Source organism: Filicampus tigris, chromosome 3 (genome assembly GCF_054856515.1).
Source record: "Filicampus tigris isolate MCC_2025a chromosome 3, RoL_Ftig_1.0, whole genome shotgun sequence".
NCBI classification, from domain to species: Eukaryota; Metazoa; Chordata; class Actinopteri; order Syngnathiformes; family Syngnathidae; genus Filicampus; species Filicampus tigris.
This window is the reverse complement of record NC_141219.1, coordinates 9,831,782-9,858,565: the sequence shown is the minus strand read 5'-3', so window position 1 is coordinate 9,858,565 and position 26,784 is coordinate 9,831,782. Positions and strand designations below refer to the sequence as shown.

Sequence of the window (26,784 nt, the reverse complement as noted above, 5' to 3'; positions counted from 1 at the left end):
CTATTTTTTCGTCTTTGTCTTAAATTTGCGACTGGACTCAAAAGAAGAAAAATTTTATTATGAAAGTTGCAACCGGAAACTGTGTTTTTCCACTTTCCGGCATGGTGACGAGTGGCGACTTGTGACTCGTCTACTCCAACTACAGCACTGCACCTGTATCGGCTCCAACGGTTTATACTGCTGAATCGATATGTGTTCCACAGACGGGGTTCTGCTCTCTGCGAATCATATTTTTGTGTCCACACGGGTTCCACAGACGTGTGGCAAGGTGGATCCCTCCATTGAACGGGAACGAGTCATATCCCGTTTTTCGCTTAAAAATTGGAGCATGAAAACGGAAAACGAACCTTTATCTGATCGTCTATTATGTACAGTATTTAACACAAGATGGGAAACAAAATACGACGGTAATCTGTTTCCTTCGAGCCTGCTTTGCTTTGACTGCCGCATAGGTAGCAGCAGAAGAACAAGTTCCGGTTAGGACAGACCAGCCCAAGCCTAGTTGCATGAACTGACGAAGCCTTCTTGGATGAGAGGCAAAACGTCTTCCAAGACAAACAGAGCAGTCCACTTGTGATCAATTTAATGCCCCTAGAAAGAAATTACCTTGATGAATGAGAACATCCTCAAGCACAGTCCAAATGGCTCCTCCACTGTAGCTGTCTACCTCTTTAAATATACAAATTGTGCATATTGGCTGCGGTGCAGTTCCTAAGGAATACAACTGAATTCGAAAATGCCCTTTATTCTCTTCAAGAGAAAGGAGCAAAAGCATCTTCACTAAAAGGTCCTGTATGTGTCTGATCTGGATGCTGAGGAGGAAATGGTGGCAGTGGAGGTGGACAAGGTGACAGGTGTGTTCCACATAAACCTTACATGTGTCTTTAATCTTAGACATTGCTGTAGTTGTATGCATTCTTATCATTGTTATTTCCGTTCTGTTTCCCGTCCAGTTTTCATGACGAAGAGGGACCATAAGCTCCGTGTCTGGTGCTGAGAATACAGTCTATATGTAATATCCAGGCTGAAACAGCAATTTTAGGCAAAAGCACTCATGAGCTCTTCTAGCACTAAATTGGTTGAAATTGTGACACTTGACCTTTGGCTACTGGAAGGTGGCCCAGCAAGTCAGGGAAGATATGAATAAAATTTGAATCTAATTACTAAGCTCATGATGACTGATCCTCACAAAAAATATTATTATATTATTGATCATTGGAATACATTTTTTTTAATCTACATGTCTCCCTCACTTGTTAATCTAAATGTACTGTGTTTCATACCTGCTTGTGATAACGGAGTGGCAGATTAGAAGGCCTGGGGGCCAAACCTGGACCGCCACATCATTTTATGTGGCCCGTGAAAATAAACGAAGCATGTCAAATTCCATGATGCTTGCTAAAATCTGTACCAAAATTTCAAATTGTCATATGTAATAATAATTACATTGAGTAATTTAAACAATAGTTGAACAAACCATTAGTTTTGACTTCTGATTTCAAAATTAGTTATCCACCAATTTTTCGTGCACTGAATATGTAATAATATGAGACGCTGATTAACCCTTGTATAGTGTAGGTATTTTTGTTACCCAGCCAGTGTTAATGGGTCTGATGGACGCACTAGAGTTTTGGGTTTTCAAAACAACACAATCAAATAATTTTCTTTTAAAATACTCAACAGATGTTTACTACATCCCAATTGCAAGTCATATGAACAGCAAACATTGCTAATTATGTGCCCTTTACCTTTGTTATATCACATTTATGAATTAATGTGCTACTCCATCCATTATCCAAGCCACTTATCCTCACAAGGGTCGCGGGCATGCTGGAGCTTATCCCAGCTATCTTTGGGCAGTAGGCGGGGTACACCCCAAATGTAATTAATTTTTTTTTTTTAATTCCCATAACAGCGTGTTATCACCATGAGGAGAAGGTTTCAGTCAGCTATGTCTTGGGTCATTTTTCTTTTGATAAAAACTGAAAGTGGGTCCCACAGACCCGAACACCATCTAAATCTTAAACAGTTATATATACATTTACAGTATATAGTTTCACTCGAATAACGGCCATCCAAGGGAAACCGTAACGACAGTTTGGCCCGTGACAAAAATTTGTTTGACACCCATGATTTAGGGCCACACGAAGCTGCTGACACTATGTTGTGATGATGAAAGTTGAAATAAATTAGGCTTTTGCTCTTCTCAAATCAAGACCAGCCAATTCCATAATTTGAATTTGAATGAGTGGATTAACCAGGTTTTGGTATTGAAAACAACCATTTGAATCATAGTTGACTTATACAGATACTGATACAAAAATATGTTGCTGTTCCAATTAAATGAATGATTATAGAGTATACAGTTTGACAACAGTCAAACCTGACTGTGTAAAATGCTGTAAAAACACAACAAATTGCGAATCAGTCAATAAAATGCACATGACAGTCTTTCTCTTTCTGACACCACTTCACAAGTATAGAATTGCCTCTCATTTCTTTCATTCATGTCTTACAATGTTTGGCACATTTCCAATTTATTTTTATACAGTCATGTCTAGAAAGTCAATCAGTGCTCAAGGTGCAAAATTATTTGTGTGACAAAAGGCCTTCTTAATTTTCACTTAACATATGAAAATGCTGGAGATGAGATTTGGGTGGTATGTATTTGTTTTCTGCTTTAAAAATCAAGTCAGTTTTCTTCAACAGAACTTCAAGAATAGGATCGCGATTCTCATGCATGTGCAGCGTGCCAAACAAGTGAGTGTGGGAAAGTGTCCACCTTTGCCTATTCAGTTTTTGCCAGACCAAAGGGTTCTGCTCCCTGTGAATCCTGTTTTTGTGTCCTGTCGCCTAACACTTGAGGCTACTTGGCTTGGAATGAGTTGTTGAGGTTTGAATTCACACGTCTGCACAGAGGATGGATCACCTAACAAGTACAAAGTATACATCACAATATGACCTCTATATTCAACCTTTGTGGCCACTTCTGGACAAGTGTTTCTGTTTAAAGCTGGTGCTTGATTTGGATGAAATAGAGTAAATAAAGTATGAGGATGCTACTTGACGAGATGTTGGGCTCTGAAACAAGTGTGCTTTCGATTAATAGCTAAATGAAAGTAGTATGACAGTACACAACCAATTCAGCTATCTTGCATTACCACGAAAGAGCCATTCAGTAGTCACGTGCGTAAAAAAGTGGTGATTTAAGAAATGTGCTCATGTAACTTACATCTTTCTTGGCTTTGTGCGCGTTTATGTACATTAGCGGCTGTGTGTGCTTGAGGACTTCGGGTGAGCACATGCCGATTGATCGCTGTGACGTAACACGTACTTTTTGGGCATGTTGTAATACCCCTCCTTTTCCCAAAGAAAGGATGGACCCAGCCGTCTTTTTAGGGGGGCGTAAGGAAACGCCCACATCCGTATACAGCGGTCTTCCGAACTCAACATCCAATCCCCTTCTTTCATTCAAGTTGTACAAGACACCGTTTAAAAGCGCTTCACAACACAAGCCCACTAACTTCACATTACTGTACCACACAGGGTGCAGCACGTGCTACATGTAAACGCCGCCGAGGTCGCTTTTACGCACGGGACACAGTCACAAAAATGGCCGTGCTCAATCATTTTACGACAACGTGCTGGAAATATTTGCACGGCGATCATCTGAATAAGCATCTGGTGGTCACACTGCGGGCTTTGCACAAGTCGGCGGCCGGCGAGGCTTTTGGGGTCCCCGCGTCAACAGACGAGGACAGCGTGTCCCCGGGTCTTATCACTGCAGCGCAGCTCACAGACAAAAACACAAGAGTAAAGAGTTTGAAGGAGATGCCGGGACCCAGTACGACGTCCAACCTCGTCGAGTTCTTCTGGAGGGACGGATTTAGCAGAATTCATCAAATTCAGGTAAAGGCGCCCAACAAATGTCTCCTAAAAATGGTAATCGTCCATTGTTATAATTCCAAACCAATGTGCGTAAACAAAAGTAAATTAAGAGTGAGGTTATTTATCTGCGAACCGTTTTTTAGTTTATGCATCTGATCAGGGCACATAATCTTGTAATGTATGTATTGTACTCATGTATGACATTCGTATTTCAACACTAGCATGCCTAACGTTAACCTGTGTTGTTTTGATTCACGTAACTGATTTATGATGACCCCAGTAATTGAGGCATGACAGGAAGATTTTTCCAGGTGCTAAAGGGGGCTTGATTGATACGTAAGGGTCATTCATTCAGAAATATAATTTAAAGTGTCAAATAAAATGCTGCTTAACTGGGCCTGCACAGGTTTCTGACGGGTTTACAGCACCCCTAGCCCCATTGCGCTGTCCCTGCATAAATCCATCTTGCTCATTTCTTATGAATTGGCTAATTACAGCCTTGCCATGAACACAATGGGCAACAAACCTGTGTAGAAAAGCCCAGTGACAGCCCATTTACCATTTACCATATACTGTATGTTACAATTTTCTTATTGTTGTATGTGTTTAAAACTAAAAACAATGCTCAATCGTGAGTGACATACTTAAATTTGCACATGAATTCTGTGGAGTGTTACATACACTGGTGAAGATCATATTCTTCTCAAAGTATTATGCAAGTATGTATGTCATTAACCACTTACTCTGACAAAGTGATAGTTTAGCTTACCACTTTAAAAACATTTCAACTAAGGAGGTCAAACAAGAATACGTTGTCATCATCTGTTAATAGTAGTCAATGTGACATAGATGGAGCACAGCAAGAAATATGGGAAAATTTTCAAATCCCGGTTTGGACCTCAACTGGTGGTCTCCATTGCCGGTCGTGATCTGGTGGCTGAGGTGCTGAGGGCTGAAGGTGTGGCCCCCCAAAGAGCCAACATGGAGTCCTGGAAAGAGTACAGAGACATGAGGGGACGTTCAACAGGACTCATCTCAGCGTGAGTAGTTCTTTCAATGAAGTGGCACAGATGATAGATTATAAACAGTACATATTACTGGGTTAATCAGAAATAACATGAACAATTGCATCTGAACAATTTGCCGTCACTCCCTACAATTTTCCCATTGCTCCCTATAGACTGAAAGTCATTTATACAAAGTATCAAAATACTATTTTACAGGGAGGGAGAACACTGGTTGAAAATGCGAAGCGTCCTTAGGCAGCTCATTATGCGCCCTCGGGATGTGGCAGTCTTCTCCAAAGATATTAACAAGGTGGTAGACGACCTGATCAAGAGAGTTTGTATTGTACGTAGCCAGGGGGTGGATGGAGCGACCGTGGTCAACGTGAATGACCTCTTCTTCAAATATGCCATGGAAGGTGAGTTAAAGAGAATGCAGTTTTGTGATGAAGGAAAAGGGCCAGCCAGGCTGGTTGCAATATGCAATCAGAAATGTTTGGTATTTCTTTTTTGGTCTTTACAGGTATAGCAGCCATTTTGTACGAGTGTCGTTTAGGCTGTCTGGAAAATGAGATTCCCCAGGAAACTCAAAACTACATTAGTGCACTGCACCTCATGTTCAGTTCCTTCAAGACCACCATGTATGCTGGAGCCATCCCCAAGTGGCTACGGCCCATCATTCCAAAACCTTGGGAGGAGTTCTGCTTCTCCTGGGATGGCCTCTTCAAATTCAGTAAGTCGATGACATTGTGTAATGTTGGAGGCACAGGTATGCACAGTACATTTTGCTGTATATGCATGCAATAGTGTAGGATATTCTCATAACAACAAACATATGGTTTGAGGGTATTTTTAAAAGGCTCACCTTTTAGTGCATAAAACGTTTCTTGAGGTTGCATACTGCCAGACGTTCATTTGTAGAAATGGTGATTGTGGAAGTAAAGTGAAAAAACCTTACAGAATGAGTTAGTGGGACTATGGGTTTTTGTTACATAACCTGATCTTGCTTCCGTTTCTTTTGTTTCTTTCACTACCCTACCGCTACTTCCCTTCTCTTGTTGTCCCAACATCCCCCCCACCCCTCTCTTTATTCATCCCACCTTCTCTGTGTGTCTCCGCTCCCAGGTGTTATTCACATTGATAAGAGGCTCAGTGAGATCAAGGCCCAGCTTGAGCGAGGAGATGAGGTGAAGGGAGGACTGCTTACACACATGCTTGTCACCAAGGAGATGAGCATGGAGGAAATCTACGCCAATGCAACAGAGATGTTACTTGCAGGGGTCGACACGGTGTGTGAAAGGCGCGCTTGCGCAGTCGAGGAATGTAGTGGTGCACTCGATGTGTGTTTTAGCAGCAGATGAAGGGATCACACGTGTGTGTGTGTGTGTGTGTGTGTGTGTGCGTGTGTGTGCGTGTGCGTGCGTGTGTGTGTGTGTGTGTGTGTGTGTATGTGTGTGTGACTGAGTCAGTGTTGAGTTTCAAGGGTGGCGTTTCTGGCGCCACATCGGTGCCTGTGTAGCTGTGCCAGCGTCAGGTCAGAGTAGTCAATGGTGGTGGTGGTGGTGGTGGTGGTGGGGGTGTTCCACAGAACCCCCTCTGACAAACTTGTTCTCAGTCTGGTTTGGTTTCTTGTGGTTGGTCTGTGTCTGTTAGATCTGCACAGGGGGGCTTTTGTCTTTTTTCCCCTTCAGACATCTGTGTTTGGACTTCATGTGTTTCCACATGAGGCCACAATTAGCTAGCACTTGCAGTAACACAATTCATTATCATCATGGAATTATTGTTATGACGTTTTTTTTTTACCATTATTTGGTCGAACAAATAATGTATTGCTGTCAAAACATCATGATGAAGAAAAGCCATGATTTATGGCAATTATTATTCATCTGATTATACAACTTTTTAAAGATTTTCTGCTTAATTATACCACATTTGTCACAAATGCATTGGGGAAAGGATTCTGGACTATCCCACAATACAAATTTGAGTCATCTCTTTTCAACAGTGTCACCCATTTCTGGAGTGAGAATAGGAATGTGTACATCTGCACAGCTACTGCCTAATTTGTTTGGGGTACTGTCAGATTATTCTGAATTATGGGCCCAGGGTGTTTTGTGCTCATCTGGGGGCCGCAGGATAAAAGGGTGTATGTTTTTGTTGAACTTGTTGCAACGGCCATGTGCTGGTAGGGGGTGGATTTAGCTGTGCTGTGCCTTTACTCAGCAAACACAGGAGCTGTCAAGACACGTTAGCCACAGCTAGAATTATGGCACGGACTGGGCAGAGGTGAGCTGGGTTAGTGGGAACAGAGTGGGCCAGATACTCTTAGAATCTAAGAGCCATCTTTTCATAGTGGGGGAGTAAAGATGATACTGTGTGTAAGAAGGATGCAAGAAAATCAGAGATTGTGGGGGATGGAGTGAAAGGAAGGCCTTTTAAGATGAGTTTGGGTGGGCCTTTGTCATATGATTCCCCTTGGCCTTTGTCACAGGTGTTGCCAGTGTCTCTGCCAGCTGGCCTTGATGAGCAGCAAGGGTGCTAAATGGAGGGGTAAAAGGGTGTAGAGGACATTTTGGAAGGGCCATACTGTAGGCTGGTGGCGGGAAGGTTCCAAAATGAAAAGAATGGGCTGGATAAAGGTTTGTTTGTTCATTGTCAGACAGTCATCCCATACTGATCTCCAGGGTCTATTCATAGTGACTAATCCGCAAGAGTCATGAAATACTTGGGTGGGAAAGTCACAAGAAGGCTGAATGGAAAGAGGGAGTGAGATTTGAGTTGGTAAACCAGGAAAAACTGCATAGTATGGAAAGATGACACATACATGAGAGTAAACTTACTTCTTTCTGTGAAAGAGTGAGCAATGATGTAATATAGATGATGTTAGGTGGTTGTGTCAGAGGAAATAGTTAGTCTGTTAGTGAGGATATTTCAGAGTTTAATTTAAATCATCCGATTGTTATTCCAGTAATGGAACAAAAATGTGGCTAGATTTAGCACATCTAATTAAGGTATATGCTGAATAATGGCAAGAGGGCTAAAGGACAGGAGTGCAGCTGGTGTCTGCTCAGCACGTGGAAAAAAAGCCCCCCCACCACCACTCCTCACTCAAAAGGCCCCCACTCTTTCTGAACACTTACGCAACGTGATAGAAACTCTTATATCAGCTTGCACTTCAGTCACTGCTTGCAAAACCTCTCTCACAAATTTAATGGACTTTACTAAAACAGTCCACACTTGAAAAAGATTTTCAAACGTAATTAGCTCTTACTGTATGTATTTTTTCCAGACATCCTTCACCTTGTCATGGGCCAGCTACCTGTTAGCACGACACCCTCAAGTCCAAGAGCAAATCTACATGGAGGTCATGACGACTTTGGGACCCCGAGCTGTTCCAGTAGCCGAAGACATGCCTCGCTTGCCTCTAATCAGAGGCTTGGTCAAAGAGACGCTCAGGTCCACATTGCATGTTACAAACAACTCTGACTCAATTTTGACGTCATATTCTACACCTATTTAAATTTGTTTGTTAGTACAGTGTTATCTTTCTGTTCGTATCTATCGTAAAAGCGTGAATCTATAGTGCTGCTGATTAACATTCTTTGTGTGCTCCTCCCTGAGAGCAGGCTTTTTCCAGTTCTCCCAGGCAATGGACGGATTACCCAGGATGACTTAGTGGTGGGCGGATACTACATCCCCAAAGGGGTACGGTTCGTGTGGACATTATACATGTGTGTCTTGTATGGTGAGCAAGTGCTAGAGGAAAATAGAGTCTTTTTTTTTATACAGTGCAGCCAGTTGTAATATGATCCTGCATTACTCATGCATCTTTGTCGCACAAATGCAGTCCAGTTGTTCTCAATAGCTTTCTCTCCCACCTACCGACCTACCCCCCCTCCTCCCCGCCCCGTCCCCACACACACTTTGGTAGACGCAGTTGGCTCTGTGTCACTTCTCCACTTCCTTGGACGAGGAGAACTTTGCTGATGCTTTAGATTTCCGACCAGATCGCTGGATAAGGAAAGATTCCTCAGATCGCGTTGACAACTTTGGCTCCATTCCCTTTGGCTATGGTATCAGAAGCTGCATTGGTAGGAGAATAGCAGAGTTAGAAATGCATCTAGTTCTGACCAGGGTAAGAAATAAACCCACTGTTGGCAACACAAATATTTCTCACATTGTATTCAAATAACCTTGCTACATGCTGTACATATACTCTACAATATTTGCAGTTATGTAAACGTGCACACTACTCACTCTTGTCTTGTTATACAGCTCATCCAAAGGTTTCACATTGGCACGTCGCCTCTCACTGCTGAAGTGAAGGCCAAAACCCATGGCCTTCTCTGCCCTGCAAGCCCTATCGACCTGCAGTTCATTGACAGAGAAAATTAGGGGATTTTTTTTCTCTATAAGGTCCACTGTACTGTACATTTCATATATATATATATATATATATATATATATATATATATATTTTAATTCTCATAAAACTGCTTTCTGCACATCCTCCAATGTTTCTACTGAGGTTTTACTCAGGCAACAAATGAAGGACACATATTTTACTGGACCAATAATATAAAGTCAAATACTGTAGCTAATTTTATGTTTTTCCAATTTTGATCAAATCACTGCATTTTCTTATTAGAAGCTGTTCCTCCTGTCATTTATCCTGTTATCTGCTACAAAATGAGTGCAACAAGAACTGTAACCTAATCACACTGTGCCTTTGAAAATTGATACAGGTGCTGAATGTTATAATTTGTTGCACATTGTCATATGTACCATTTTCTCCCCGGGTTTGATGATGATTGTTGATGGTAAAGAGTGAATGTATTGAGAATTAGCTTTTTCTTTCATAAGCAACATCCAAAATTATCTTATATTGTTGACTGTTATCTGTGTTCTAATCTACTTTTTTGTCTTTATTTTTAACCAAGTGCAGTACCTATACATAGAAATTCCTTTTTAATCATTCATTCATTCATTCATTCATTATCCATACCGCTTATCCTCACAAGGGTCGCGGGCGTGCTGGAGCCTATCCCAGCTGTCTTTGGGCAGTAGGCGGGGGACACCCTGAATTGGTTGGCAGCCAATCGCAGGGCACACAGAGACAAACATCCGCACTCACAATCACACCTAGGGGCAATTTAGACAGTCCAATCAACTTACCATGCATGTTTTTGGAATGTGGGAGGAAACCGGAGTACCCGGAGGAAACCCACGCAGGCACGGGGAGAACATGCAAACTCCACACAGGGAGGCCGGAGCCGGGATCGAACCCACGACCTCTGAACTGTGAGGCGGACGTGCTAACCAGTCGCCCACCGTGCCGCCCCTTTTTAATCAGAAAAGGTTTAATCAGTGTGCTGGAATGTATGTATGTATATGAAAAAGAAACAGTTATCTAATTGATCAATAGATGGGAGTTATTTTTAAGAGTCACAACTGTGAAACAAATTAAATGTAGTAGGTTTGTGTTTTTGTATGCACTGTATCAGGACAAAACAGTTACGTTTTTTTATGGATGCATAATTGGATATGTTTTAGTGGTAATGCATGTAACAAAGGAAGGGATTACGATTCTCACTGATGTTCATTGGGGAATATAGAACCATTTAATGTATTTGTAATTATCTGTTAAATTGTATTTTTTTTAATTACTTCTCTTAACGTAGTTTCAGTAAAACTGGAGACCATACATATAATCAAATTATGATTTGAAAAATGATTTGTAATATTCTTCTAATGTTCTTTAACAGAAATATGTATTTGTATTTATCTGCTTTATGGTATTTTCTTTCTTTTTTTTACTGCTCTACTGTAGTTTCACTAAAACTGGAAAGCATAAATATAATGGAATAAGGATTTGTGCTACTTTTTTCTATTAGAAGTATGTTACATGTATACTGTTTGAAAGTGTGAAAGTGGTGAATTACTCATAATATCCACGGGAAAAATTCCCACTATATCGTGCATAGGAATACATCATGTGTGCATAGTGTAGTTTTAAGTGTGTCTTTTAATGACATTTAATGCATTGGCGTTAATACTTAAATGTCATTATAGAGGCTGATTTGATGATAAACACAACTCTTTTTAGTTATTACTTTTTTTATAATGTTCATTCCACCCCGACGTAGCCAACGGTGGTCGAATCCATTCGTATGAAACGTGTTCTTGAGGCAACGCTGGTCTCGCGATAGCTGCCAACGAGAACAAAAGCGGAAGTAAATAGTCGGGCAGGCATGTTAGCTACCGAGGAACGTAAATAAAGTGATACGTTCAGCGTGCAAATGACCTGCATTTTTTTAAGTGGTTGATTTTAATTCTAATCTAGAGTCGAGTTAGTGGAAACAGTTGACATATAGGCGCACCTGAGTCGTGTATCCGTAACCGTCACGTTGCGGGTTTCCAATAGCACGTTTTGCGGCCTGGACTTATGCTAAGTCAGCCAGCATTGTTGCCGCTGAGTTAAGCTAACGGCGCGTTTAGCATCTTAGCTTAAACTAAAGACTAAAGTGACTACTTACTTCAGTAAATGTTCACTATTTCTTGAGGCGCATAATCAATTCGGTCAGTGGTGACAAAAACAATTTTCCGGCTGGATCTAAAATGATAATAGAAAATCTGGATGCTTTGAAAACATGGCTGTCTGACACGCTCGAGCCCATGTAAGTACAAACGTTAGCTGTTAGCTACATCTCAGTTCACACTGTAGTTTAACTCGGTATCAATGAGATTTTGTCTCACAAGAACACCCTTAAACAGCAGCAAAGTATGGATGGCATTAATACTCTGTTTATTTGATAACATGTGTATATTGCCATCGAGTATCTGCTGCGATTTACAAGTTGTTTGTTCTACTATTATAGCTGCGATGCAGACCCCTCAGCACTCGCCAAGTATGTTGTTGCCCTGGTGAAGAAAGACAAAACTGAAAAAGAACTAAAAGCCCTGTGTATTGACCAGTTGGACGTGTTTCTACAGAAAGGTATCTGTCAATCTTGCAGTAAAATAACAATTTGATTTCACCTCTCGTCTGATCTTCAATATGTTTTCTATTGATTATTTTATTGTTGTTGATTTAAATTCTCTTCCAGAGACCCAGCAATTTGTGGACAAGCTGTTTGAAGCTATAGACAACAAAAGCTATCTGCCTCAGACAGAACCACAACCCACTTTGGGCAAAGTTGAGAAAGATGAGCAGAAAAAAGATGAGGTCACTTTTTTTTAATGATGAAAATGTTTAATTTATACCTAATTGTACAAGGTGAAAAGAACAAACAGCCAGACACACCACAAAGTTTTACCTAACTTAGCATAGCATTTTTAGTTAACGGATGGTTAAAATTGTTACCTTTGTGAAGTACAGTGTCAATTTTGGTCTGACATGCATGGTTTTTGTTGTTCAGGCAAACAGAGAAGAAGAACGTGACAAAAAGTTCTCTCGACGAGTGAATAACAGCCCTCCAGCAAGTTCCCGCTACAGTAGAGATGGCAGGTGTGTGCACCAAATGTCCATTTTACATGCAATACTTGGTATAATCTTGACCTGCCTCTTTTATATATTATTGTAATCCACATCATTAGGAGAGTAGATGATCGTAAAAGAGATGACCGTTCCAGGAAGAGAGATTACGACCGCAACCCACCCAGAAGGGACTCTTATCGTGATCGTTACAATCGGAGGAGGGGTCGCAGTCGTAGTTACAGTCGAAGCCGAAGCCGAAGTTGGAGCAAGGATCGTACTCGAGACCGGGACCGGGAACGGGACAGGGACAGAGACCGGGACAGAGACCGGGAGAGGGACCGGGATCGAGCCCGAAGCGGCAGTCCCTCTCACAGCAGAACCCGTTCAAGAAGCAGGAGTAGAGGTAAGACATTGATTGTTGCAAGTGTAGATGATTGCTGTAAGTCACATTTATTTATATAGCCCTTAAGTACAAAAGAGTGTTAAAAGGCTTCATAAGCCCACAGTTGACAAATATAAATGACATACATTCCCTGGTATCAACCCCCCAAACAGGGCAAGGAATAACAAAAAAAAACATATGGGGGATTAAAGAAGAAGCTTTGAGAAGGGACCACAAATGGTCTTCCAGGATGACCAGTGGTGCTATACATAAAGAAGATGCATTAAATATAAGCATTAGGCACTGGCCCATTTCAGTTGTATTGGCGGCTCAGTCTGCCCTCAAGAGAAAGAAAAACTTCGGATACCTGGCAACACATTTAAACTTTAAATATCAATCAGTTTGCAATCAAATTATTGGTTTGAATAGAAATACAGGCTTAGGCTACCTGGCAACACTTATTAATAACTTCAAGTACCAAACAGTTTTTTATCAAATGATTGCTTTCGGTTTAATTTATCTATCTTGAACTGTAATGCTTGTCACACTCTTGGTTTACAGAACGGGATCCTGGGAAGTTGAAGTATGATCATGATCGAGTGGACAGATTGGAAGGTGCTGAAGGTTACTCCCCGGCTGTTCTGGTTTCCACTGCAACCACTTCCCATTTCCCTGTGCCAACACTGAGCAGCACCATCACGGTCATTGCGCCCACTCATCATCACAGCAACAATACAACTGAAAGCTGGTCAGACTTCCACCTAGAGCACCCTGTGGATCGCGGCCCTTTCAGAGGGCCCCCTCCTCAACCGAGGAAACGGTGCCGCGACTATGACGGTGAGCAAAATAGAAAAGTGAGCAGTATGAGTTTTTTGCGGTCACTAAACCCATGTAGACATTATTTTGGTAATGATGTCATGTCTGTCCTTCAGAGAAAGGTTTCTGCATGAGAGGAGACATGTGCCCTTTCGACCATGGAAGTGACCCAGTTGTAGTGGAGGATGTCGGTCTGCCCAGTATGCTGCCCTTCCAACCTCCACCCATCCCAGGTGTGGATGGCCCTCCGCCCCCAGGCCTTCCACCACCACCACTAATGAACCCATCACCTGTGAATCTGGGGCCTCCTGTACCCCCTCCAGGCACTTTGCCGCCAAGCCTTCCGCCAGTTGCAGGTAAGAGTGGAGACAGTTTGTCCTGAAAATGGGCACTTGAATTTTGAGCGAAATTTTCAACATTGTGTAAAAGAGGTGCAATGCCTCATGTACAATCTCACAGTCGCAGTTGAATGGTATTTTGCTTTAACTCTACTGACAGTCACTAAGCCATACTACGTATGGTATAGAATTAGCTACGCCTGTTATAGGTATTTACTTTTTTTCTGCCCTTTCAGGACCACCGCCACCTCTTCCGCCACTTCAACCATCTGGAATGGATGCTCCTCCAAATTCCATTACAAGTGCTGTTCCCACTATTGTCACTTCTGGTATGCGCTCTTCAGTGCCCCAGATGCCTACACCACTTTTCCCCTCAGGTAATAGTAATTCTGCGACTTTATTGTTCGCTCTTAATTTAATGCGCTTTGAACCTATTGACATAAATGTTGGTTACACCATTGCTTGTTGTACTCTACACGCCAGATACGTATGAAACTGATGTGTACAACCCTGAGGCTCCCAGTATCACTAGTAGCTCTAGGCCAATGTACCGCCACCGGGTCAATGCCCAGAGGCCCAACCTGATTGGCCTCACAATGGGGGATGTGGACCAGCCACCGAAAGGTAGGCCTCATCCAATGGCAAACATACGAGCATATGTTAGGGGTCAGGGTGCAATGGTATGCTAAATCATGTTTCGGTTCGGTTACCTGCCGCCCATCTCATGTAGCAATGTTGGCACACAACTTTCGGACTTAACCACGTACCCTCCCCTTCGGCGATTTTAACAGGACAGCCAACCAGGAGACCGCAGTGTACGGGGACCTTTGAACTATGGCTCTTTTTTGGCTCTCACTTTTGTGCCGCCACTCTCGTCTCCTCCATGCAACAGTCAATAGCGCCCGTGCATATGCTCGCACCAATAAGTGGACCGAACCGAACATGCCATACCGAAACGTATTGATACACCCACGTGTACCGTTACACCCCTAGTCAGGGGTGGGCGATATGAGCTTAAAAAAAAAAAGGTGTTTACTACAGCTGTCAGAATGAAAACAATACATTTTATTTGATAAATGGTGATTTATGCCACTTCACCCTAGAATACAGGTATCTAATTTGTGGAGGGTCCTTAACAGAGACAGTAAGAGAGATACAGCGTCTGTTATTGCATATATGTTTGTAGTGACAACAAATTCAGCTGCAATCTTTTGACAGACAGTTGCTGAAATTTTCCTACACATACTACACGTGATACAGTCGCAAATATAGTTACGATGCAAGGATGCATACTACGAGCGCATAAACTGACTAAGAGAATATCGAAAATCCTGTCAAATTTTATGTGCTCACGTAGTTATGCTGATGGCATCGTTAGATGTGTTTCGCCGTTTACTTGCTTTGACAATGATAGAGTGTATTTGTTTGCTCAATTCGGCGAAGGTTTTCTGTATGTTTACTTAGCTTTTCTTTAGCGTGCTTGTATAGTTGCAATTTTCCTCATAATCCATACGGTGCGTGGTGGAACAGATTTGTCATTGAATTGCTCTTCGGGGCGACCGTTTTGGCACATCTAACAATGTTATTCTGACTGACGTCAGTCTTGGCAACTTCGAATGATTTCCAGGCTAGAGACGTGGACTTGCTATTAACGCATTCAGTACTAGACATTTTCAGACCCTCTTTTTCCCTAACGCTTGAAAAAATTTGAAAAAAATACAAATAGGTTTGTGAGATTGAATGGCTGGACTGTGAAAAGACATTTAAATATGTCTTTGGGATTGAATGATTTAAATTACGTCGCTCCATATTTGAAACAATATTGTGTTCCCTCGGCTGCGATCACAGAGTCACGTGTCTGAATTCTGCCCGCTGATTCGGAGAATGAAGGTTTATGGCTCCCTCCCCCTTTGCCGTCTATGCACGTTGATTCGCCGAATGAGGATTTCATAACTTTCTCGTTCATTGTAGCCATCAATGGACACGTTCGTGTTTTCTTTTCAAGACAGTATAAATACTCGATAATGTAAAATTGTACATCATGAAAGCAACGTTGACGACATTGCTAATGATATATATCGCCCACCCCTATCAGGTGTATTTAGGAGTCATTTGCAATACACCATTACCATTTAACCGGATTTCATTTGGGATCAATGAAGTATTTCATATTATTCAATTACGTTGTTTTTTATATCATTTTGAGTCCATGTGATACAATAGCTTTTCCATACATGTTCCATATTTCTGCACTATATAATAACGACTGGCTTATGGTCGTAAGTCCTTGCCTGTGTAATGCTCAACTCTCCTCTAGCAGTATTACCGGTATTTAGACCAGTCAGTTAGGTTTTGTCCTTCCCCAGACAAGGTTCCAAACAACAGTATGAGAATTGTTATGGATTCCGGCCTGAGGAAAAGACCAGCTGGTTCACATGATGGAGGCATTCTCCACAATAAACCTTGGTTTGACAGGTGAGACTTTATTAAGTGGGGGATTGCCTTATCTGGATTAACAAAAGTAGCCTTACATAGACAATTTATTCTTTTGCCCCCCAGACCTAACTATAACAAACCCAACCACCTGGGATACCACAAAAGAGGTCCTTTCAACTCTCCTAACACAAAGCTGCTGGTTCGGCAAATTCCCTCCGAACTCAACAACATCAGCAAACTCAATGAACATTTCAGCAAGTTTGGAACCATTGTCAACCTGCAGGTAGGTCATCTTTTCATTGCTGTCGTCTTGTTTGTTTCTTTTGAAGACCTTTTTCTTTTGCACTATAACATAGTATATTACAACAAACTTAATTATGGATTTTATTGTTATGTGATGCCGATGAGTGGCATATATGTCGTTTTTGTGTTGAGTGCTGATATTTCCCAGTTCATGAACGCATCACTCCGTTTGCGAGTAAGAGAGAGAGCAAGCGTGCGCTTCCTGATTCGATGTCCACCACGGGCATAAACACACTGAGTTTTGGTTGTTAATCAACGCGAGTTTACTGAATAATGGCTGCTTAATCCATAGAAGATGCTACGACGTGTTAGCGTCCCAAATAGGAGCGTTACATCAAACACACCGTAACGTGTGTATGCTAACTGCAGCTAGCTGCTAGAAACAACTGTGCCTATGTCAGATATGAAATCAGGCATAAGCCATAACTTGCTTCTTTTTTTTTAATGATTGGGCATCCCCATCTTGCTGCCATGAAAGGCAGGTTTGCATTGTATTGAGTATATTTGGTGAAATGCGCCGTAACTTTCGGACTCTGTTGCCAACACAAATTAGCCCTTACAGTGTAAGGCTACTTGACCCACAATGCTTCTGTTTACATCACCCGGATTACCACCACTGCGCATGTGCGTTGCAAATAGGAAAACAGCCAGCGGGAGAAGAGCGCGACGCGGCAGTCTCGAAAGAGAAATAATGTGTCAAATAAATATATAAATAAACGACGCGTTGACGATTAAAATGAATTGTCGACGATTTTGATTAGTCGACTAATCATGGCACCCCTAGTGCATGCATGCGTATGTATCTGGCAAAAATTGACAGGGATATTTCCATAATGCCAGTCAAATATTAAAAAAGTAATTTTAAGTAAATGTAATTTTCCTTTACAGTGTATAATTAGATCTTTGCATAATGGAGTTTAAGATGGACATTCTATTCACTGTGTTGTAAATGTTTGAAATACTGTTCAATTATTATGGGATCACTATCTGTGGTATATTTTCGTTTTTAGCTATTCATTTTGGCAGTTATTTTTCTTAGGCTTCGTTCACACAGAATTGGGGATGATTTTTTTGTTAATTAAAAAAAAAAATTGCGTAAACACTGAACACGTAGTTTTAAGAAATGTATGTGTCCACATAAAGATGCTGAAATGTCCTAGCATACACCACTCACAAAAGGTTGAGATTTTTGGCTTGTGAAATTTATTGAAAATGTAAAAAGTTTACGCCACAGTGATATCATATCATGAAAGTAGGACATTTATGTAGAAGGATGCACTGGTGATTTCCTCATCTCAAACAATTCATTGAAACAAAATTTTCCAACAAGAGTGGGTACACCACAAAAGAAAATGTCAACGTCTCAATAACTCGCCATGTGCGCTTGAGCATCAATTACAGCTTGACAACGATGTCTCATGCTGTTCAAAAGTCGTCTTATTGCCTGCTGAGGCATGGCACCCCACTCTTCTTGAAGGGCAGCCCTCGGGTCATTGTGGTTCTGTGGTGCAGAGTTTCGAGCCTCCATATGGCAACTCAGCTGATCCCACAGGTTCTCAATAGGATTCAGGTCCGGAGAAAGTGCAGGCCATTCCATTTGAGGTACAGCAGTCTCCAACAGCTGTTCCCTGAGGATGCCACCTCAATGAGATGAAATGAGTTTTGTGTTGTTCATGTAGAGGCACAATCAATTGATTCATGATGTTACTCAGGTAGTATGGGCTTGTCACTGTACCATTCACAATGTGTAGGGCAGTTCTGTACCTACTGGACACAACTCCCCCCACTGTAACACCGCCACCACCAAAAGCTCGTCTGGTGACAACAGTGGCTGATGCATAGCGGTCTCCTTGATGTCTCCAACATAGTGGGTGACCATCCTTTCTGATCAACGTGAATCGAATTTCATCAGAACCCATGCAAGACGATGACGCCTGTCCCTTGTGGTGTGGTCGGGTATCCTTGCAGGTCGTCTAGCACACAGACCACGCTGATGTAAACATTTTCGAATGGTCTGACGTGACACTTGGGTGCCTCTCACCTCCCTTAAACGTGCCTTGAGTTGAGTGGCATTCATCATCCGATTTCTCGTGGTATTGTTCATAATGTAGCGGTCATCAGTATGGGATGTGGCCAAAGGACGGCCACTTCTACATCTTTCTGTGATGTCTTCCAGTCTCACGGTTATCTCTCTTGCAACCTGCTGATGACAGTCTGTGAACTCTAAGCTCAGTGGCCACTTCAGTCTGAGCCTCCTGTTTGAAGTATCACAATGACAATTGATCCATCGTATGGTGTCGTCTTGGTCTCATGATGTCCGTAGGTGAACAGCATGTGAACAGCATGATGAGGACGCCACCTGTTTAAACACCAGCTCTAATTCAACCAGGACATTTTTTGGTCTATTCAAGGATTAAACACATCTTGTGAATTTTGTCGTTAAGGTCCTCGTTAGAGAACAGCAACTTGTGCAAAAATTACTGAAACATTTAACAGTTGCACATGTGCATTTAAATGCTTAGAGAAGGTCACATTAAGTTCACCTGAAAAGCTTTGAATGCATTTTAGGCTCGTCCTGAAATTTCACCCAAAAGCCAAATATCTTTCACTTTTTGTGAGTAGTGTATATTATAGGTCTGAAATGGCACTGTAGCGCTGCCACAGGAAGTCTCCCAACACTAAGAAGCCTATGTCGTGTAAGCTTACTCGCAGCACAGAATGTAAAGCGAGCAAGAAAGGAAACATTTGTGTACATTGATAACGATTCAGAACTTCTGCTTTCGAATGAAAGCCCAAATCACCGCCAAGGTAACGAACATTCGGCACGCCGATCCATAATTGTTGTAGTTTTTGTACTCCATGTGGACGAAACATTGAAAGGATAAAATAACCTTACAGATACACACATTTCTGTGAGGAAGGGGCCTATTTATGGCAGGGTTCAGCCCTTGTGCGAATATTGGGGGTCCACTGTGAAACAACATTAAGTCTTTTTACGTCTTTAGTTTACTTTAGATGGCATTAACCTACTGCGTTTGCATTTTCATTCTGTTAGTTGTAAGGAACGCATTATAGCTCAAATAATAATTTCACGACAATTCGGTTGTCATCTATTCTGCACTGTTACCATGTTTTATAATATCCTCTATATTTTCAAAGGTGGCCTACCAGAATGACCCAGAGGGTGCGCTGATCCAGTTTGCATCCCCAGATGAGGCCAACCGGGCGATACAAAGCCCAGAGGCTGTCCTCAACAACCGTTTTATCCGGGTGCATTGGTTCCGGGAGAATGGAAGTGATGGACCAGGACAGGGGCTGTCTCACGTACAGCAGTTGCAATCACAGCCAGCCATGGTAAACTATTCTTTTGACCGCTGGTAGAATAAATTGCCAATGTAGTCTGGTGGCGGAGCCTCACACCCTGCATAAAGTGTAATTCCTACACTGTTCCATCATAGTTTGATTTGGAAATCTTCCCACTTGTTTTAATTGTTTCAGATTATTTACACATGAATGTGCCTTATGGGGTAAAGACAACAGCACTGATATACATTTTATAACAACATGCTGTATGTGGGACTGAGAACTCGCAAATGTTTTTTTTAGATAATTTATTGTAATCTCTTTAACATTCAGCAACCCTCAGCGACCCCATTGAAGCAGTCTGTTAAAGATCGCCTCGGGCCTCTTCTCACTGCAAACTCTGAGCCTTCACAGGACTCCAGCGTTGCCTCTCAGGTGTGTGTTTGTGTGAGTGCTGCTCGTCTGATTATCAAAGTATTTAGTATTTGTAATAATGTAACCTTTGCCCCCTCAACCCCAACTGATTCAGAATCCTGCAAAAGTGTCCGTGAAGGAGCGTTTGGGTTTCTCAGCCAAACCTGCTGTTCCTTTTGAAAAGGCAAGTGTCAGCTAGCCAATTGTTTACGTTCCCCTATAGGAGGGGGAGGGAACTCCGGTACCTCGAGAGCCATATCCTGCCCCTTTTGGATCTCTCCCTATTGCAACACACCTGAGTCCAAATTATCAGCTCATCAACATGATCGATAGAAGCCTGAAACGATACTGATGATTTGAGTCAGGTGTGTTGTAGTAGGAAGAGATCCAAAACAGGCAGGATAAGGCTCTCGAGGAACCGGAGCTCCCCGCCCTATAGATTGTGCAAATTTTTTTTTGTTCACATGTTTCACAATTTCAGGTGTTTTCAACTTCGGCGGGCCTCTCAAAGACGGTATACAATCCTGCAGCCCTAAAAGCTGTCCAAAAAAACACAGATGATTCTCTGAAGAAGAAACAGGTGAGAGAGGAAATGGTGATAGAAGTGTGGAGGGACGGACAAAAAACATCACCTGTATCAATAAAATGTTCTTATAGGATGATGGAAGTATAATTCTTAAATTGTTTATAGATGTAATTGTATCATATTGGAATTCATAATATTCCATTCAATTCAGTTTAGTAGAAGAATTTCACAATAAAATGCAAACTGATTGAAAGCCCAGTGGTATTGGTTGCAGTCATTTACTGTGACGTGGTTGTTATTTTCAATAGCATCAGTGTTTGATAATGTTCCATAATTGCTTTCTCAGGAAGCCCTAAGACTACAGCAAGATGTTCGGAAGAAAAAGCAGGAAATATTGGAGAAGCACATTGAAACACAGAAGGTAAGATTATCTGGATGATTGTACTGAAGCAGGCTGAGGAAAATGACAAGAGTGTGTTTCTGTTAATGCACTTCGTTTGACAGTGACGAAAATAAGTTAGTTTTAAATACTGTGTGCAGTACTTTCTGTTACAGTCCAAAATAGAATCATTGCATTTAGCTTGACAACAGAGTGAAAACACCATAATGTCAACATGCAGGGTTTGACTGCACTAATGTCTTTTGAAATGTTCAGAAACACAATTGTTGGATTATGCAACCTCGTCCCCTGAAATGCTCCAATTATGCCCCTGCTGTCCACAGCTCCTGATCTCCAAACTTGAGAAAAACAAAACCATGAAAGCAGAGGATAAAGCCAAGATCATGGAAACATTGGGCACCTTAACCAAGAGCATCACCAAACTGCAAGAGGAGATCAAAGGCATCTCAAACAGCAGCAGCACTCTACTGCACACAGTCAAGAGCAAGGCCCAAGTAATACTTTGTGATTGCTGAGCACACACATTCAGTTCTGATTGTATTTACTAGGTTTTTTTTTCTTATGTGGATGTGATCTTTATCTCTGTGAATTCCCAATTATTGCTGAGTGGAGGGCACACTGTACTATTAAATAACAGGTCTTGTATTGTAACCAATGTTCTTTGTGCCTTGACTTTCTATAAATAACAACATGTAATGTTCTTTCTGCCCCAGGCTCAGAGAGAACTGCTTGATACAGAGTTGGACCTTTACAAGAAGACTCAAGCTGGAGAGGACACTGCTTTGTTGAAGATCAAGTATACCCAGTTGCAGATAGAGGTACACTTATGCTCATAAGTTTACATCCACTACAGGATGTAAACAGTTATAATTTCAATTAAATTTCCTTTTATTTGTGCTCTCTGTTTCTGTTTAGGCTGCCAAAAGGGGACTGCTGACTCCGGGCCGAGGTCGCGGCATCTCAGCCCGAGGGCGTGGGGTCTCAGCCCGAGGGCGTGGTGCTCCAAGGGCCCGTGGCAGAGGTACAAGAGGACGGGGGAGAGGTGTTCCACTACATGCAGTTGTGGACCATCGACCTAGAGCACTGGAAATTTCTGCTTTCACTGAGCTCGAGCGGGTAGACCTGCTGCCACATTTTGCTGTAAGTCTGCTTATTCCTATGGTACTCAGATTAATACACTGCCTTTCCATAACCCCCAAACAGCACCACACCACTCCACTTGGCCCACCGCCGCCAAGACTAAAATAAAATATATGCAGTACACACTATTGTGTTTTACGTCAACTTTGAACCATATTTACAATTTTATACATGCATGTACCATGGATGAATTAGTGCGATTGTGATTTTGCCAGCGGCACGCAGATCTTACTGCCAGTGCTCATTCATTCTGAATAGAGAGCTCAGTCTCATTCATTTGGCCGTTTGAGTCAGCGGCTTGTCGTCCTCACTCTTTGGCGTCCGTAGACCTCTGGGCTGTGGCTAGAGACCTCTCATTCAAGTGAATGGGACCCGGCGAGTGCTGCATGCAATCGCAGTATTTATTTATTTATTTTTACCCCAAGCTTCATCCATTAGCACATATGAAGTTGTAAGTATGGTTCACCATTGTTGTAAAACACTAATATGTTTATTGTATATACTGTATTTTTATGACTTTGTCAACGGCTGGCGGGCGGTTCCTCTGTCTCTCTAGTAAAACCAGGAAATGGGCGTGTGCAGCCGAGTCCCTTGCTCCATCGCTGTCGGCCATTCTGATGACAGTGACGTCACGGCCCTAGACGGCTGGCATTTTAGAACCACCTCCGTGATGGTTCTGACAAGCGGTTTCATTGTAACCGCTCGGCCTAATGGAAAAGCGACGACTCGGGGGCCAAGCCCGGCCATCTCGGTGTGGAACCGAGCTAATGGAAAAGCACCTAACATGCTCAGTAGACTGCAGTCTAGTCCACAACTGCCCATACTGGTTGCATTAGAACAGTGATTCCCAAAGGCTGTGTTGTGGCACATTATTATGCTGTCAGATTTAATTGGTCTCAAAATTATTTGTTTAATACAAGTAATGTATCTGTGTTCATCTCTTATAGCAGTGATGTGTATCCACCTAGTGCTATTCATTAAATTGAATAATAGCTTTGGTTCCAACCAGGCCCACATTTTACACTGAGTAAATTCACTTGTGAGTCAAATTGACACTAGATCATCAATATTGCGGCATATATGACTCTTGTAATGTACAAAATGTCATAGCTCAACGTTTGGGAGACTAACTGCATTAGAAACAATCACCAAAGGTTCCTAAAACAAAAACTAAACTGTGTCTATATACGCGTAATGTGGCACATGGAGTAATGTTTCTGTCAGTAGACAGAGTGTGAAGTGACCAATGTTCCATGTTCACAATTTTGAAGCAATTTGGAGAAATAGAAGATTGCCAGATTGATGAAAACAGCTTGTCTGCAGTCATCACCTACAGGACAAGAGCAGAGGCTGAACAGGTCAGTCACCTTCTAATTGTTATCGGGAATGTAAGACAATACGTATTATGTTGTTTGGGGTGCTTTGCGAATGTTTTTTTTTCTCTTTGTATGTGTTTTCATCTTGCATGCTTTCTTTTGCCAAACTGCAGGCGGCCCTCCATGGCATCAAGTTGAACAACCGGAATTTACGCATGGCCTGGCATAAGCCTGTCATGACTCTTCATGCTGCTGATGTGAATGAGGCTGAGCCAGAGGAGGATGAGGTTTGTGCCAATTCTTTGTGTCTTGCAGATTAATGGACATATTTGTCATATTGCATTCCACATGATATAGGCCACAAAGTGTCAGTGCAATTGTCTTTGTACCAGCTTAGTACACAAGAGGGAGCCATTACACAAGTGTGCTCGATTAGAACTTTTCTGTGTGGTCAGTGAATAAGCAAAGCAATTCAGAACAATGACAGAAGGTTGACTCCCCGCTGCCCCCCGATCTCATTGGATCTCATTTGCTTGAACATGTATGTCTACTGTTTCTATGTGGACTGTATGGTCACAGTTGCTTCTTTATTTTGTCCTCTCCAGTACCCGGAAGGGTCACTGAGTGATGATGCCTTGCTGCAGGACGACGACGAGGAGGAAGACGACAACGAACCTCGCTCCTGGCGCAGATGAAGATCCTGGTGTTCTTTCGCAGCTGAGTGCAACGATGACCAGATGTCCAACAATTAATTTATTTCAATGCCTGTTTATAAATCTTACAAGGCACCATGGCTTGATGACACACGTAACACATGTAATTGGCTGAAAAAACATGCAACTTTGATTGATTTTTAAAATGTATTCCAGATGCAACCTTTTTTTTAATTTTTTTTTTTTATAAATTTTCTCTTAATGTAGAAATGCTTTTCTTTTCTTTTGTAATATGGATAACTAGTTTGTATGGACATGTGACAGTGTGCTGAATTATCAGTTTGAGAAAAAAAATCCTGTATTACTGTTTAACAAAATGACAGACTAAAGCTTTTGAAGAATAGTGTTTCATTGGTTGGTTTAAAGCTGATATGTAAATATTTTATGTCTGGGTTGAGATTATTTCTTCAAAAGCGTACTTTCTCAGTTATTTGCTTTAATTTGAATTGTGTAAAAATAATAAGAATTGAAATGGTCAGAACACACTGCCAAAAAACAGATGGAATAAAACAATGGTGGCAGTTAGACAAGCTCTGTCCTTTAAACGCTGTAATTGACCATTTAAAAAAAAAAAAAAAAAAAAAAAATGTTCACCTAAAGAGCAAACATCCTGAACAATTCCTCTATCCTGCAATTGTTGGATTGGTAAGGTAACCTGCAGTATGTTAATGATTTCCGTCCAAGGTAAGGATCTATCAAATATTTCACACATTTCCACAGTAAAATGTACAGTATTCCCAATAGTATAAAGATGTGAATCAAATCCTTAAAATGTTTATTTTTGTTGCAGATGATCTTTCCAGCTGAAGAAATTAAGAAACGTCAAACCTTATCGCTGTTTGTATGGAATCCATGTATATTAAATATATTTATTTTCCTATGAATTTGAGTATTGTGATTTGCTTCCTGAAACAAATTGTAAGTGCACACGCTGGTACCACAGCCTGCAAGACCGGCATTATTAAGTGAAGGGAAAAAAACCCTAAAAATTACAAATGTATAAATAGGTGTGAGCAAAACAAACTACTGAACCAGAAAGTACTGTACACAATGCAATGTTTATTTTTGCACTATGCAAGTAAAGCTTGTGTGGGTTATGTTGGAGTTTGTGACACAGAAGAATTTGGTCCAACCTCAGGATTTCTCGGATGTTCTTTAACCTTTTATTTGTCAAAAGATTTGCCAGTAAGAAATAAATTGCATCAGAAAAACAAAAACATTGGATGTTATGTTTTACGTCAGCTTTTCAAAGTGGAGTTAGAAGTGAGCCTGATTTCAGCACATCTTAGGCTGCTGACATTCCCCTGAAATTCTGTGGTCACCTTCAGTAAAAACTCCCTCTGAAAACCTCAATTTGAAGTATTGTAGTAAGCTATTCCTTTTGCCAAAAATGCACAACATTTTTTCATTAAATTTAATATATATAATGTCACATTCCGTGTTTTACTACTGCTGGGCTGTTTGAATTGTGAGGGTTCAGTTCCACTTCTACTATGAGGAGCCACAATGGTTTTTGGTCACAAAACCTTGCTCAAGACACCTTGGAGTGACTCTGGGTCATTTTGGGATCAAGCTGTGCATCAATCTATGGATCATCCACGACATCCATCCGCTTTCATTAGCTCTTGGGTGCACTGGAGCTTATCCTGACCGATTTTGGGTTTATGGACTAAGGCGGCATACACTCACTGGTTGCCAGCCACTGGCTGGGCAAATATGCAATTAGACAAACAACTACTCGCATTCATATTCACACATGGATAATTCATATCAACCTCAGCCATATACAGCCTTGTTTGATGATAAAGGCGCATAACTAAGTCACAGGTGTTTTGAACTTCAAAATAGTATTGTGTTTTTTAAAGAAAGCAACATTCTAAAAATAATCACAAATCTTCAGTAATGTGTGTTGATCACCTTGGCCTTCCAATTACAAATCCAGCAGTGACTTTGTTAGGTGCTGCTAAACTTGGTTCTGTGTGAGGTGGCTCAGCACTGACAGACTTCCCGCAGAACAGGCTCCCACAATTCCTCAGCCTGGGATAAGAGAGTACAAATAAGCCAATCAGCGTGGCGCACTTCAAGTGTTCCCAGACCACCCCCGGTGCCTGTCTGGCTTGCACATATAATTGTGAGGAATCAGATTTGCACTTGTAAATTTTTGGCTCCTCATCATTTAAGCTTTCCACACCAGCACCTAGTGTAGCTACCCTCCTTCCTCTGTCTCAGTGAGGGGGTGTTAAAGGCCCCCCTCTCGCCATCTCATTTACCTACTGTAGCGTCACCAAACTTTCACATATATGAGACAAAGGAAAATCAAGCTTCATT

General features: G+C 41.7%; 2 protein-coding genes and 1 long non-coding RNA gene across 5 annotated transcripts; all 3 read left to right on the top strand.

The window, feature by feature from the left end:
- The first annotated feature begins 111 nt into the window (after positions 1 to 111).
- Positions 112 to 1,239, top strand: LOC147149806 (uncharacterized). Its single transcript, XR_015086227.1, has 2 exons — positions 112 to 854; positions 954 to 1,239. It is a non-coding gene; the product is annotated as an uncharacterized LOC147149806 (long non-coding RNA).
- Positions 1,240 to 3,490: 2,251 nt separating this feature from the next.
- cyp27c1 (cytochrome P450, family 27, subfamily C, polypeptide 1) lies at positions 3,491 to 10,761 on the top strand. 3 transcript variants are annotated; one of them, XR_015086094.1, is made up of 10 exons: positions 3,491 to 3,909; positions 4,738 to 4,928; positions 5,112 to 5,311; positions 5,416 to 5,625; positions 6,018 to 6,181; positions 8,182 to 8,348; positions 8,519 to 8,597; positions 8,824 to 9,027; positions 9,168 to 9,339; positions 9,370 to 10,761. XR_015086094.1 is itself a non-coding variant. In XM_086025358.1 (9 exons), exons 1-9 carry the CDS (start codon positions 3,613 to 3,615, stop codon positions 9,285 to 9,287), a joined length of 1,632 nt encoding a protein of 543 aa, XP_085881484.1. In that variant the 5' UTR covers positions 3,491 to 3,612; the 3' UTR covers positions 9,288 to 10,761. The 3 variants fall into 3 exon arrangements, 2 of the variants coding, with proteins under 2 accessions (XP_085881484.1, XP_085881485.1); XM_086025358.1 differs by having other exon boundaries at positions 9,168 to 10,761; XM_086025359.1 differs by having other exon boundaries at positions 3,769 to 3,909; positions 4,721 to 4,928; positions 9,168 to 10,761.
- A 154-nt stretch (positions 10,762 to 10,915) lies between these two features.
- On the top strand, positions 10,916 to 24,839 carry rbm26 (RNA binding motif protein 26). The gene is made up of 22 exons (XM_086025356.1): positions 10,916 to 11,569; positions 11,771 to 11,889; positions 11,999 to 12,117; positions 12,311 to 12,399; positions 12,489 to 12,772; positions 13,313 to 13,588; positions 13,684 to 13,923; positions 14,142 to 14,282; positions 14,389 to 14,529; positions 16,272 to 16,380; positions 16,465 to 16,624; positions 19,804 to 19,998; positions 20,281 to 20,382; positions 20,477 to 20,545; positions 20,843 to 20,941; positions 21,234 to 21,308; positions 21,611 to 21,781; positions 22,001 to 22,105; positions 22,203 to 22,427; positions 23,699 to 23,785; positions 23,917 to 24,030; positions 24,349 to 24,839. Exons 1-22 carry the CDS (start codon positions 11,511 to 11,513, stop codon positions 24,436 to 24,438), a joined length of 3,069 nt encoding a protein of 1,022 aa, XP_085881482.1. The 5' UTR covers positions 10,916 to 11,510; the 3' UTR covers positions 24,439 to 24,839.
- Positions 24,840 to 26,784: the final 1,945 nt, after the last annotated feature.

Excerpts from the sequence above, each read along its gene's own strand:
- rbm26 (XM_086025356.1), top strand. The coding sequence starts at position 11,511 with ATGATAATAGAAAATCTGGATGCTTTGAAAACATGGCTGTCTGACACG. Across the intron at positions 16,381-16,464 it reads AATAAACCTTGGTTTGACAG|ACCTAACTATAACAAACCCA; the intron begins GTGAGACTTTAT and ends TTTGCCCCCCAG. Across the intron at positions 21,309-21,610 it reads AGCACATTGAAACACAGAAG|CTCCTGATCTCCAAACTTGA; the intron begins GTAAGATTATCT and ends TGCTGTCCACAG.
- cyp27c1 (XM_086025358.1), top strand. The coding sequence starts at position 3,613 with ATGGCCGTGCTCAATCATTTTACGACAACGTGCTGGAAATATTTGCAC. Across the intron at positions 6,182-8,181 it reads TACTTGCAGGGGTCGACACG|ACATCCTTCACCTTGTCATG; the intron begins GTGTGTGAAAGG and ends TATTTTTTCCAG. Across the intron at positions 8,598-8,823 it reads GATACTACATCCCCAAAGGG|ACGCAGTTGGCTCTGTGTCA; the intron begins GTACGGTTCGTG and ends ACACTTTGGTAG.